At 38.9% G+C, this 14,550-nt stretch overlaps 1 protein-coding gene across 3 annotated transcripts in view; it reads left to right on the top strand.

Moving 5' to 3' along the window:
- Nucleotides 1-14,550, top strand: part of serinc4 (serine incorporator 4) — a 20,005-nt gene extending 5,455 nt beyond the window's left edge. For all 3 annotated transcript variants that reach the window (XM_083550016.1, XM_083550015.1, XM_083550014.1), the window contains exons 2-12: nucleotides 5,192-5,359; nucleotides 5,441-5,619; nucleotides 6,418-6,497; nucleotides 7,168-7,261; nucleotides 7,652-7,863; nucleotides 8,585-8,680; nucleotides 10,898-11,024; nucleotides 11,100-11,172; nucleotides 12,180-12,219; nucleotides 12,309-12,462; nucleotides 12,568-14,550. In XM_083550016.1, the coding sequence (XP_083406142.1) occupies nucleotides 5,276-5,359; nucleotides 5,441-5,619; nucleotides 6,418-6,497; nucleotides 7,168-7,261; nucleotides 7,652-7,863; nucleotides 8,585-8,680; nucleotides 10,898-11,024; nucleotides 11,100-11,172; nucleotides 12,180-12,219; nucleotides 12,309-12,462; nucleotides 12,568-12,778 (1,350 nt within the window). In that variant the 5' untranslated portion in view covers nucleotides 5,192-5,275 and the 3' untranslated portion in view covers nucleotides 12,779-14,550. The remainder of the gene's footprint in view (nucleotides 1-5,191; nucleotides 5,360-5,440; nucleotides 5,620-6,417; nucleotides 6,498-7,167; nucleotides 7,262-7,651; nucleotides 7,864-8,584; nucleotides 8,681-10,897; nucleotides 11,025-11,099; nucleotides 11,173-12,179; nucleotides 12,220-12,308; nucleotides 12,463-12,567) is intronic.

The following is a 14,550-nucleotide window of genomic DNA, read 5'->3' as shown; positions in this document are numbered from 1 at the left end:
AACCGATGTCATAATCAGCCAGTGATATATATTTTTTCCACCAATCATGTGAACATTGAATGAAGCTCTTGACCTATTTCTGCATTTTATCGCTTTGCTGTTGCATGGTTGTTTGATTGGATATGTACACGATTGATCAGGAGTCCAAGTGATCCTAGACCTTTGGAGAAGATGGTTAGGTTTTTTGGTAAGAAGACGGAATAAATACTTGTAAAGCAAAATAATACGTTTTGTAAGAATGTTGTACACATTGTGGGATTTAGGATTTAATATTTGTCATATGTACAGAGGTCAGTGATAGTTTATATACAGTACAGACCAAAAGTTTTGACACCCCTTCTCATTCAAAGAGTTTTCTTTATTTTTTTATGAAAATTGTAGATTCACACTGAAGGCATCAAAACTATGAATTAACACATGTGGAATTATATATGGAATTATATACATAACAAAAAAGTGTGAAACAACTGAAAAATGTCATATTGTAGGTTCTTCAAAGTAGCCACCTTTTGCTTTGATTACTGCTTTGCACACTCTTGGCATTCTCTTGATGAGCTTCAAGAGGTAGTCACCTGAAATGGTCTTCCAACAGTCTTGAAGGAGTTCCCCGAGAGATGCTTGGCACTTGTTGGCCCTTTTGCCTTCACTCTGCAGTCCAGCTCACCCCTAAACCATCTCGATTGGGTTCAGGTCCGGTGACTGTGGAGGCCAGGTCATCTGGCGCAGAACCCCATCACTCTCCTTCTTGGTCAAATAGCCCTTGATGCCTTCAGTGTAACTCTACAATTTTCATAGTCATGAAAATAAAGAAAACTCTTTGAATGAGAAGGTGTGTCCAAACTTTTAGTCTGTACTGTATATATATATGTATTTATTTATTTATTTATTTTTTTACATTAAACAATATAAAAACCGAAAGAAGAAAAGGGAGAGAAAAGTAAAAAGGAGGCATAAGAAATCAGAAGTGGGTGCAGAAGTGTCTATATATATATATATATATATATATATATATATATATATATATATATATATATATATATATATATATATATATATATATATATATTTAGCCCTGGTGTGTTTGCCATTAATGTTAGAGACCAGCCTCATATCTTTCATGGAAATGATGACATCAAATTCACCCCATATCAGTTTAAGGTCGAACTACATGCTTAGGTATGGGACACAAAATGGGTTTAATAGGTGAGCGTAAAAGCATTTGTAGCGCAGTGACTGTCCTTCTATAACTTGATGTTCTGTTGTATATCTTCCTGTAAAGTCTTTAGTGTTTTTATTAGGGTGTCTGAACCTATTAACTTCGCATGGTTGCATTTCTAAATGGAAACGCTCGATACTGGTTTAGCGATCGAGGAACACAGTAAATCCATATTTTCCATGACACTCTTTACAGTTATTAATGACTGCTATATCAGAATATGGAGCCATCAGCTTCGGCATAATCAGACCTGACCAATTCGGCAAAAAAACTTTCAGACTTGATTGAAAGAGTTTGAGAGTGTGAGAGAAATGATCTTTGTAATGATTCAAAGCATGCACTTAAATAAGTACAAGGATGTTTAAATCTATGGAACCATGTATTGTTACCTACTTATGGACTAATGTTCCTGTCCCTTTCTTCTTTCTGGACCTGCTTGGTTCATCCTGACGTCTTACACCTTTAATTAGAAACCACTTACTGAAGCTGAGACTGGTTCCACATCAACTGTTGCTGTAGAAGACCCAATACCTCGACTCTAATTATTATAAATTGTTTGCTACAATGGAATAGGGCTACAATTGCCATGAACAGTTTTGCATTCAAGTCATTAAACAGCTGATAGCTTCAAGAATGATTCATGAGGATGGTTCCCTTTAAAATCTGGTTCCTTTCAAGGTTTCTTCCTCAAATCTTCTCAGGGGGTTTTACATGCCAAATTCACCAGTGACACTCATTAGGGCTAAACTTTTATTTAATTCTGTAAAGCTGCTTTGGGACAATGTCAATTGTAAGAAAAATTCTATAGGCATTCTGTAACTTCTGTAAGACATTATAATTGGAGTTAAAAATGTCATGTGATGCAGAACATATAAGGAAAAACTTTTAACTGTAGTAGGACAATTTGTGTAATATTAGTATGATTCTAAAGTCATTCAGAAACAATAATGATATAATATAATTATTCCTAATTAATTATTAGGAGCCACAAAATCAGATTCCTTCACTTCCTAATTAGCTATTGTTATACTAACGCAGTGGAACTCAAAATGTGGGAAGCGCGCCCCTAGTGGGGAATAAAGACATGACAGGTGGGCTGCATGAACGGCAGAATTCATATAATTTTTGTTTGTGTTTTTATAAATATTCATTTACAATATTCTCATGTAAAAATGCAGTTCATACACTCAAAGCAAACATCAGTTAGTGTACCTAACACAACTAAACTTTTATTTTCTCTATCTTTGAACTTGATGTTATTCATTTAGAATTAATATTTCAATAAATTAGACAATATTTTTAAAACTTGAACTATTTTCTGGGGTGGCGGAGGACAGGTGGGACTTAAAATTCACCCCCGCTTTAAAGTGAGGAACCACTGGAAGTTTGAGAACCACTGTACTAATGATATTGATTCCATTGCATTCCTGTACTTTTGGACAACGTTATGCTAGCTATGACTTTTTGTTGTTGTAATTAAATAGATGACCAGTAATATTTGCATGGATGTATGTTTTAAGTCTGATCAGAATCCTGCTCAATTTATGCTCCGATAATGGAGGAATTTAGATGTTGCACATATTTGTATATACCCATTATGGGCCAAATTATTAGCTAAATCTGACTTTTCCAGTCGTGTGGTTTTTTTTTACCCAAACTGTTACCACAAAACTGGAGGCACAACATTTTATAGAATGCCTCTGGATTCCATCCAGCAGTTGGAGTGGAAGATCTCTTGCTATTGACGTCTGACGTCAGCCCTATTGAAGGATGAATGTGAAAGTAGACGGCACCCCAGGCTTCCTCACCTCACCTACATTAGTAACTGATTTTACGAACACCCTTGTGGAGCACAAATCTCCACAAAATCTAATAGAACATCTTACCAGAAGAGTGGAGGTTATTATCAGCAAATTGGGATAAATTTGTAATGGAAAGTTCGAAATTCACATCTGAATCTTATGCTCAGGTGTCCACAGGCAGGTGTGCATGTGACTATTAATCAAAGGAAAACTTTTCATGAATATAACTTTTACTTTGAATAACTTTCTATGTACTGTTTCTATTTTGTACATCCGACCTCTGTTCAACCTAGCAGCCTAGATCCATTCGAAAATTCCAGATGCCCTGAGCTATATGGATTAATCCCAATCTGAGCGGCCCCACCCTCACTGTAAACACACACACACACAGACACACACATACACACACACACACACACACACACACACACACACACACACACACACACACACACACACACACACACACACACACACACACACACGCAGCTAAATGTAGGCTATAATCTGTAGACCTCCTCTATATTCTTCTTCTATCATCATCATTAAAGAGTGTATATGTGTATCAGCTTTCTCTCAGGTGTCTCACAATCTCCATACAAAAGCCTGTGTGTCTAAATGTCCAGTCTGTAGATATGTAGTTAGATAGCTAGCTAGATCACACACTCTTTGTTCTAACTTGCGGCCACGATGAAATCGCAGATGTGGTAACACACATAGCACCAGTTATCACCAATTATTACACTATTTTTCCAAACGTATTGTGTCCCCTGACCTTTCCTGCTACATGTGGTTCTTTTTCCAAACTGTTACCACAAAACTGGAGACACTCAATTGTACAGGACGTCTATAGATGGCGCTATAATCAAATTTTACATTCGATTAAACTTGGAAACCCGAACCTGTTACAATATGGCAATAGCCCTGTGCACAAAGTGAGCTCCTTGAAGATCTAGTTTACATGCTTTGGAGATGAAGATCTCCTGCTATAGAGCTCTGATCTCATCCCTACTGAACACATTTGAGATGAATGTGAATGCTGATCTGCACCCCAGGTCTCCTCACCTACATCAGTACCTGCCTTTCATAACACCCTTGTAGCTGATAAACACAAATATCCATAAGCACACTCCAAAATCTAGTGAAACATCTTCTCAGAAGAGTGTAGGGAATTATAAGAGCAGATTGGGACTGAATTTGGAATGCGATGCTCAAAAATCACATACCGTACTTATGACCAGGTGACCCAATACTTTTGGAAATATAGTGTATATAGAAGATATGATTTGTGATAGAAGAGTATCTGCAAAATGAAAGGGAAAGTTTACAGGACTGTGGAGAGACCTGAGATGTTGTATGGTTTAGAGACAGTGGCATTGAGTAAAAGACAGGCGGTGGAGCTGGAGGTAGCAGAGCTGAAGATGTTAAGGTTTTCGTTGAGAGTAACGATGATGTACAGGATTAGAAATGAGTTTATTAGAGGGACAGCGCATGTGGGACGTTTTGGAGACGAGGTGAGGGAGGTGAGATTGAGATGGTTTGGACATGTGCAGAGGAGGGACATGAGTTTTATTGGTAGAAGAATGCTAAGGATGGAGCCACCAGGAAGGAGGAAAAGAGGAAGACCAAGGAGGAGGTTTATGAATGTGGTGAGGGAAGACATGCAGGTAGTTGGTGTGAAAGAGGCAGATGTAGAGGACAGGGGGGTATGGAGACGGATGACGGATTGCAATTATAATTATCCATTGATGATTCAAAATGTACAGAGTGGAACAGAACTGCATGATGATTACTTGATTATTGGCAGTAGAATGAGTCAAGAATCCGTGATCCATCACTGTCCCAAATAGTGATAAAAAGTATGAACTCAATTGACATTTTCATGAACATTCAGCGGATTCATTGAAGGATATTAAAATGTTTTACTCACAAATCAGGGACAGGAAATGAATTTTAGCTATAACAAAATCTTGTGCTCAGGTGTCCATAAAACAGGTCTACATGTGACCATTAATGAAACGAAATCCTTTCATGTCTCTAATAAATGTCAATAACTTTTTATTACCAACTAATTGCAGCCACGCTCAGAGTTCCACCAACGCTAGAAGTCAGACATGTCCATCAGGACACAAACGTCCTCTATCAACTCTGTAAACATCCTTCTTCCTTACAGATATGTTGCTGCTGTGGTCCTGCATCATGTTCTCTATGCTGCTCCTTCTGTCCACCTGTCAAGTCCTCCACAAGCACCCGCCTGATGTACACCCTGTTCCACATCCTGGCCTGCACCGTGTCATGCCTCATGCTCTCTCGTACCGTCTCCGAGGCCATCAGAGAGAATGTGAGTCATTTTTCATTACTGTTTTAAAATCTGCAACACTGAAATCTCATTTCTTACAGTTCATCCCACCCCGTTTTTCAGATGCCTTTCTTTCATGTGGTTTGTGATGAGGCCCATGGTGGAGGAAACTGTGATATGTTGGTCGGATATTCTGCGGTCTACAGGGTTTGCTTCGGCACAGCCTGCTTCTACCTGATGATGGCGCTCATTCTCGTGGACGTGAAGTCCAGCCAGGATTTCAGAGCTCTCGTCCACAACGGGTCAGTACCGTGACCCGTGACAATAATACACACATGAGTGTAATGCATGTGTTTGGGAAAGTGGGACTGTAGCTCATTGGTTAAGGCTCTGGGTTACTGGTCGGAGGTTCAAGCCCCAGTAATGCCAAGCTGCAACTCTTGGGCCCTTGAGTGAGGCCCTTAACCCTCTGTGTTGCAGAGGTTCTGTATAATGGCTTCCTACATCCTAACATTTCTGGGATAATCAAATAAAGAATTTCACTGTGCTGTAATGTGCATGTGACAAGGTTTTTTTTTTAAGTAAAGCATTTGAAAAATGTTCAACCTTTTTTTATTTATTTACCAAACTTTTTAGCTCTATAAAGAAATTATAAGTACACACCATATATCTGCATCAGTATCATGTTCATGTCACTACTATATATATATTATAGTCTTCTATTTGGCATTATATTTGATTCCAGTTTCCTGTTTAAATGCACTACAGCACAGGATCTGAACGATGGACTTCCAGGGATTAGGCTCTTATTGAGGGTAACAGGGCCACACCAGGAGCTCAGCACTAAAGCTCTTATATCTAAAGACTGAGCACTGAGCCAGCGGTTTATACATGACTGACACACACACACACACACACACACACACACACACACACACACACACACACACACACACACACACACACACACACACACACACACACACACAGACAAAGCTCAGTGAGAGCCAGAAATAGACTTTACACTCACTCTGTCCATCTGTTTACTATTGACAGTTTGACACTATAAAAATTATTCTTTCTCTTGTGCTTTTTAACAGATTCTGGTTCCTGAAGTTTATTTTACTGCTCGGGATGGTCGCATCTGCCTTCTTTATCCCCACTGATTCATTCCTGCAGGGTGAGTCGTGCTCAATGCTATGGAAAAAAAATAGGCAAATTACTAATATAAAAAAAAGAAAAAATAATAATGTACAAAAGTGAGTGCACCCCTCAAATTTCAGCAACCATTTTATTATATGTTCTCAAAGGACAATACTATAGAAATGAAACTTGGATATGTTTTAGAGTAGTCGATGTGCAGTTTGTGCTATATCAGTTTGTATAGCAGTACAGTAGAAAGAAAAATCGCATTAACCAACTTGACATTTTTCCTAACATTTGGATAAGATAAATGTTATAGCTGGCAACAAACAAAAGTGAGTACACCCCAAATAAACATGTCAAAAAGGTGTCCAAAGTTTCAATATTTTGTTTATTTTTGTACGTTCTCATTCAGAAATATCATGCACAATATAATGAAAGAATTTCAATATCCTTACACTATCATGAGCGATATGATTCAACTATATCATGTATAATAGCGTTACAATATTATATACGATTATGTGCAATACATTTAACTACATCATGTACACTATCATGTGCAATCCTTTTTTTTTATATAATGTGCTAAAACTAGTTCATACTATTACGTGTTTGTATTGTTTTTGCTTGGAGCAGCGTCTCCAAAACTCCATATATTGTCACAGTTTATTCATTCTTCACCTTTTCCTCTTGATCTCTTTTAGCCTGGCACTATGTTGGAGTGGTGGGAGGTTTTTCCTTCATCCTCATTCAGCTCATCCTCATCACTGCTTTCGCTCACACTTGGAATAAGAACTGGTGAGTGCAGGCCAGTGGGTTCAAGCGGGCAGCATTTCTTCTCTCTCTCTCTCTCTCTCTCTCTCTCTCTCTCTCTCTCTCTCTCTCTCTCTCTCTCTCTCTCTCGAAACACCTGCACACTCCTTATACTCATCCTCTTGGCTTGCTTTTCCGTACACCGCTTTTCCCCAGATGTCTGTGGGTTTCTAACAGGACATCATGATGCATAATTACTCAACACAGCAGACATGACAGGACTTTAGCTACAGGGAAAAAAAAAAAAAAACAGAAAATGCAGAAAATGGCACCGGTCCAAAGAAAACACACAGTAGTACAAGCGATCCTCTTAGCGTGTTAACATCCGGAGTAAAGTCAACATCGCTGCTCTTATGTCTCACTGTTCTTCCTCAGGTTAACCGGCGCTGCCGAGGATAAGAAGTGGTATGTGGCGGTCATGTGCGCCACCTTCTTTTTCTACACCGTCGCCACGGCGGCCTTTACCTTCATGTACAAGTATTACACACACCCTGCAGCGTGTCGACTCAACAAAGCGCTGCTGTTTACCAACCTGGGCCTGTGTACAGTCATGTCCTTCATTGCTGTCACCCCCTGCGTCCAGCAAAGTCAGTTTCAGCGAATCTACATGCAGTCTAGTATTATTTCAGCAGAATGAATGGGAAAAAAAAAATCAGGATTATGCCTTTAATATACAACCTACAACACAGGATTACCTTAATTATTAGCTAATTATTATATTTATTTTTAATAATGAAATAATGAAATCTTTCACAATTATTTAATCTTATAAATAACCATTTTACAAATTTTCTTCTGTAAAGGGGCCATGTCATTTTTCCTTTCTTTAATGGAGGGCCGGGTCGATCTGCTTTACTATTTAAGAGATATATCGCCTATTAAAAGAGCATTGTTACAATCATAATTACATTTTTTCCTATTCACGTGTCTCTCAAAAACCAGAAACAAACTCTTGATGTTTCCAAACGTTTCACAGCTACTTTAGAGAAATATTAATGTACATGTAAATATAGTGTAAACAGCACAGTTTTATTGTAAATGTTTTTACTGAAGACATTACCAGAATTTCTGCCACAGCGTTTTCAGATTACTCTGATCATCTTAACTGGGAGAGAGAGTGTTCAATATGATGCTCACTCCACCATTTTAAGAAAGACCTTTGTGCTCTAGTGCTTTTCAGAAACTTGACCTTTCACGTCTTGTCCTTTACAGACAGTTTTCCCACACATACAGTACATGTGCATTGTTTGAGGCAACTGAAATTGTGTGGTAGGTACAAACTTACTTTGGCCTCTTCCTTGTGTTTAGAGCAGCCACGTTCTGGACTGTTGCAGGCTTCCATCATCAGCTGCTACGTTATGTACCTGACCTTCTCCGCCCTGTCAAGCCGTCCACCTGAGAAAGGTGCAGCAAAAACACAAACATTCACACACACACACACACACACACACACACACACACACACACACACACACACACACACACACACACACATACATACACACACAAGCAAAATCCTGCAGTGTGATATTTAAAGCATATACAAACCCCAATTCCCAAAAAGTTGGGACACTGTGTAAAATGTAAATAAAAACAAAGTGCGATTTGCAAATCTAACAAACACATATTTTATTCACAATTGAACTTCATAGTAGAAGAATCAGAGTGCTGAACTGGTCTGACTGCACTCCTGAACTTTCTCCATTTGAAAACATTTGACGCATCATTAAATGAAGAACACAACAAAGGACACCCAGAACTGTTAAGCAGCTAGAATCTTTTATCAGACACATATGGGACAACATTTCTCTTCCAAAACTTCATCAACAGGTCTCCTCAGTTCCTAGAAGTATACGGACACAAGATGTGATGCTACACGATCGGGAACATGGCCCTGTCCCATTCTTTTTGAGACCAGTTGCAGCCAATAAATTAAAAATATATTTTTTTAAAAAATATATTCTCAGGTTAAACATTAGAATTTTTGTTTTATTGTGAATAGATTAATTTGCAAATCATTGCATTCTGTTTTTATTAACATTCAACAGTCTCCCAACTTTTATGGAATTGGGGTTATATATATATATATATATTTATATTCCAGATTGAAACTGTAGATGCATGGTTTCACTGTGTCATGTCCGTTTTTGTTGTGTTTAGCCACTGATCCCTTTCTGTACATCATCAGAACGGCGAAGCCCACATTACATTCCTAAAGCGCTGACTGACACCCCATTAACACAGTAATGTATGATGGAGGTACTTTTGTGTGCCATTAGGCAGGGTATTACAGCGGTGGAAGTACAATCAGCGCTCAACCTGTCACCGGTAAAATAAGGACTTGTTGACAGTGTATGTAAAGAGTGAAGGGTCAATCATTTGAGGTGATTATAATGTCTCATTAAGCTGTTGTATGACCTATAGGAATGTAAATGCAAACAAAAGTAAATATCCCATCGTAAGCGCTTATCGTGCACGAACGTATCTGAGCACCTTCTTTAAACTGGGGCATGTATAGCATTGTTATATGCATGCTTTATTTTATTTTATTTAAATTTACTGCAAAACTAAAAAAGCTCCAGTGACTCTTTACTGTTTCTGTACAAAAATCTGGAAATGTTAAAAAGGCCATGATCGGTTTGTGACAAAAATGTTAACAGAGCATTTTAGAATTAAGTTCAAAGTTTTAAATGACAAAAGTATAGAAAAACCTTGTCTTTTTTTTCTGAAAGACACCGGCATGTTCTTTTTGTTTCTATGCAACAATCTCGGTCATGTAACGCAATGAAGATTAACTTTGACCAGACAAATATATAAATTTCCAGATGTTCTACTTTATTTTCATTGAAAAAAAAAACTCTATTAGCATGAAGAACAGCTTTCACACTCTCAACATCTGGACAGTTCGTTTCTCCGAACGTTTCTAAAATACTGTGTGTTTTTGCCTTTGAATCTAGTTTTGTTGTATATAAACAAGAGGAACATTCATGAACCGTAAAAGACTTGATGTCTCCAAACTTTTGACAGCCACTGTGAAAGCATTCGAAAATAAAACAATATTTCAAATAAATATGGTGCCAACGCGGTAAAGGGAAATGAACCCAAAGCTTGACTTATTGAAATCAAAATCACTGGATTACCGGAGAAAGGTCCGGAGTTTGCAAGGCGTCAGACTATATCATTATGACATTGTGTGTAAACTATGCTTATAATGCTTATAAGTGGCCTCAAGGCGCTACGGGGTTCTGCTTTGACATGCTTGATGATTGTGCGCCGTCAGCTTGCTGTAAAACTTAAAACGGCTTTTCATCAGACACAAACTCTTTTGCAATAGTAATTTTTATGAAAATAATAACTTGCACTGGAGGTGTACAACCCGGAGGATCTAATTATGTAGCTTTTAATCTCAGCTGAGAAAGCAATAAATTTGTCCTGAAACATTCAGGCCTACAGTGTTGTACTGACTGGAGCCTGATTTGGATTCCTGTATAACTGAATCACAGCCCCCCCGAAGGCTTTGTAAAGATCACATAAGCACTCGCCTCCAAAACAGAATTAAACACAATGAATTTCTACAGAAATAACAGAAGACATTTATTTTGCATGTATGTGCTTTTTCAGTGGAGTACCAGGGCGTAAACGTGACCGCTTGCTACCCAAACGTGGGCAGGGATGAGATACAAAATGAGGGAAACGCTGTTGCGATCATCGGTGCTGCTATTATGTACTGCTGTGTGCTGTTTGCATGGTGAGCATATATTTTTTTCTTCACATATCCAGCTCAATGTAATTATATTCCTTAGCAAGTGATTTTCTCCTTCAGTAACGAGGCTTCTTACTTGGCTGAAGTTTTCGGACCGTTCTGGATGATCAAAGTTTATCGATATGAGTTCCAGGTGAGTTGCACCTCCCATGCTTCTGAATCTGGGTCTGGCTAAAGGGCCTTAACCACTGAGATACCACCTGCTATGGTGTAGATATTAGAAAGAAAAGGACATTATCTGGAGTAGGGATGGAACCGAGTTTAAAAGATACCATTCTAATCAAATTCAAACGAATGCAGATACCACTTGGTTTGTTTGTGGGGTTTTTTGGGGGGAAATTTGCCTTGTAATGTTCTAAAGGTTTCTGATTTCAGAGATGTAGAGATGTTTTTTTTTAGAAAGGAAGCTAAAATATAGACATCTAGATTTATGGCATTTAGCAGACACTCTTGTCCAGAGCGAGTTGTGAGCTAAATCTAGTTTTTTTTATATACACTATATGGACAAATGTATCGGGACACCTGACTTTTCCAGCCATATGTGGTTCTGCCTCAAAATGTTTCCACAAAGTTGGAGGCAATCGAATGTACAGGATGTATCCAGATGTGGGGGGATGAAATTGTTCCTTTGCTTTAACTAGGAGACCCAAATCTGTTCCAATATGACAATGCTCCTGTGCACAAAGCCAGCTTTATGAAGATATGGATTACATGGGTTGGAATGGAAGATCTCCTGCTATAGAGCTCTGACTATCAGCTATAATAATCTTTGGGATGAACATTGACTGCACTTCAGACCTAGTGGAACATGGGGACTAAACGTGGAGTAGAACATACAGAAAACCACAAATTAGTCTTCTAAGCAGGTTTCCACAAACTTTTAACCAATGTAAAGCATATATTCCTTGAGCAGGCTTTGTGCACAGGGGCATTGTCATGCTGGAACAGGTTTAGTTTAGTTCAATTGAAGGGAGAACTTCCTGCTTCTGCATCCAGAGACATTTGGTACAGTTGTGTTTATCCAACTTTTTGCTAACTGTTTGGAGAAGAACCACATTTGGCTGGAAAAGTCAGGTATCCCGATATATTTGTATAATACAATACATATTTATTCACCCGTATCCGTATCTGTAATTACAGAAAGCCACGTGTTGCTTCTGCTGCCCCGAGCAAGAGGATGGTAAGCATGGACTTGAAGCACACACTTCAATAATTAGTATATGATAATGAAAAATAGAGGTCCCTTTCAATCCTATGGAAAATTTTTAGCAAAGGAAGAGGTTCCAATCGACGACGAGAGCAAAGGGTGCCAGAAGGTGATCCATAACGAGAGTCAGCGTGTGGCCTACAGCTACTTCTTCTTCCATTTTGTCTTCTTCCTCGCCTCCCTGTACGTCATGATGACCCTCACCAATTGGTTCAGGTGGGTTGTAAAGAGTTTAACATCGCCGATGCAACTGGATTAGACTTGTGATTGTTGTTAGACCTGAATTTACCTACTGTAACTCTTTTACCTCCTCCTGTGTAGCTATGAGACAGCAGTGTTGGAGACCACTTTCACCCATGGCAGCTACTCCACCTTCTATGTCAAGCTCTCCTCATGCTGGGCCTGCGTCCTGCTCTATCTCTGGCTTCTCTTGGGCCCACTGTGCCGCTGTCGTTCCGATCCCAAACAGCCACAACGAGCACGCATTAAAAGGCGAACGGGTTCCCAGTGCCACGTCAGCATCAGCATGTGACCTTTTTAGTTGAGATCCCTCAGGATTACAGGGCCTGGCTAAGAAGGGTCCTTATCTTATTAAGAAATGGGTGAGATCAGGACTCTGAGCACCGAGGAATAGATTTATAAAAGTCAAATAGTTGGACTCCTGGGAGCAGGTGATGAGACTCGAACGATCGACATGTTTACGATTACAGTATTGCCAAAAAAGGATTACCGGACCTGTCCCTTTTTCAGATTAATAAATAATGACGTCTCCTCTAGTGGATGTAGAAATCAGATACCATGATACACTATATGTACGAAAGTATTGGATCACCTGACTTTTTAAGCCATGTATGGTTTTTCCCCAAACTTAGAGGCACACAATTGTATAGGGTGTCTTTGGATTTGTGAGCATAAAATGATCCTCTTCACTTGATTGGGGAGACCCAGACCTGTTCCAGCATGACAATACCTCCATAAAGATACGAGGTGGTAAGAGTTTTGAGACTTGCTCTGTTTACAAGAAAGTACTTTTATTTATCTATGTTTATACACCATCACCTTTAAAATAGTCCCTTTGGAGAGCAATACAGTGCTCCCAACATTCCTGCTACTTCTGGAACGTACCCTTGAAGTCTTCTTCTCGAAGCGTGTCAAGCACCTTCTGCGATTTGCACAGGATCTCCACAGTGGTGTCAAAACGGTGACCTTTGAGCTGGATCTTCATCTTTGGGATGAGGGCAAAGTCCACCGAATCTGGCGAATAGGATGGGTGAGGAAGTGAGATCATGTGGATTGTTTTCCGGCGATCATCATGCACGAGTTGCTGAATTGTTTCAAAATATCAGTAGGGTTAAGCTCGTTGAAGGTCTTCCTGATCGCTCTTGGTCTTCTGGTGATGTACTTCTTGCTCCTGAAGCGCACGTGCTGCTCGAAACACAGCAGAATTACACGTTTGCTCTTCGTCAGAATAGCACCATTTAGCACCATTAGTCTGAAAACATTTTTCTTTTTTACGTGGGTAGAAGTTCAGCTTTTATTGGAACGCTACTAACACCATTGTATATGAACGAGCCTAAATCTTCACATCCACACTCCAAAATCTAGTGGAACATCTTCCCAGAAGAGTGGAGGGCTTTATAACAGCAAAAATAAAGACTTAATGTGAAATAGGATGTCTAAAGAGCTCATCTGAATCGTATAGTCAGATGTCCACAAACGTTTGTCCATATAGTGTAAGTGGATTTGATCAGTTTACGACTTTATAAATAGCTTTGTTTTAAAAATGGCAATAACGATTTATGTGAATTATTAGCTGTCCTGTTATTTGTCGATGCTGTTGCTCAGTAAACTGTTAACTGCAAATGAGGCAGCCATATGCTGCAGACCACAGATTCTTCCGCTTCCTGAGTGTGAAGGAAAGCTTTGAACTGTATTTACTTTTTTTTTTTTTTTTTTACTAGACCAAACTAACCCTAATTTGCGAGCTTAATCTGCATCATTTTGTGTCACCGTCATGTAAAAACAAGCAATTTTTGTAAATATATTTCTAACAAACCACACATAAGAAGCTGCTTCTTTGCAGTTATTCATGGGGAAATGCCTTTAGAGGAAATAACAGTCCTTGTAAAGTGTTTAAACTTTCATTTTAAAAATTATTATTCTTTTATGTTTCATTTGCCTGAAAACAACATGGCATGTGCCCCAGGATCCTCAGATTCTATTCGACCAAATGAGCTAACGTTTTGCTGCAGTGATTGTGTGCAACACCATGATCATGTTGCCAGTCATAAAATAATTCTGACA

This window comes from Silurus aristotelis (assembly GCF_946808225.1).
Source record: "Silurus aristotelis genome assembly, chromosome: 9".
NCBI lineage: Eukaryota > Metazoa > Chordata > Actinopteri > Siluriformes > Siluridae > Silurus > Silurus aristotelis.
This window is presented reverse-complemented; position numbering and strand designations above follow the sequence as displayed.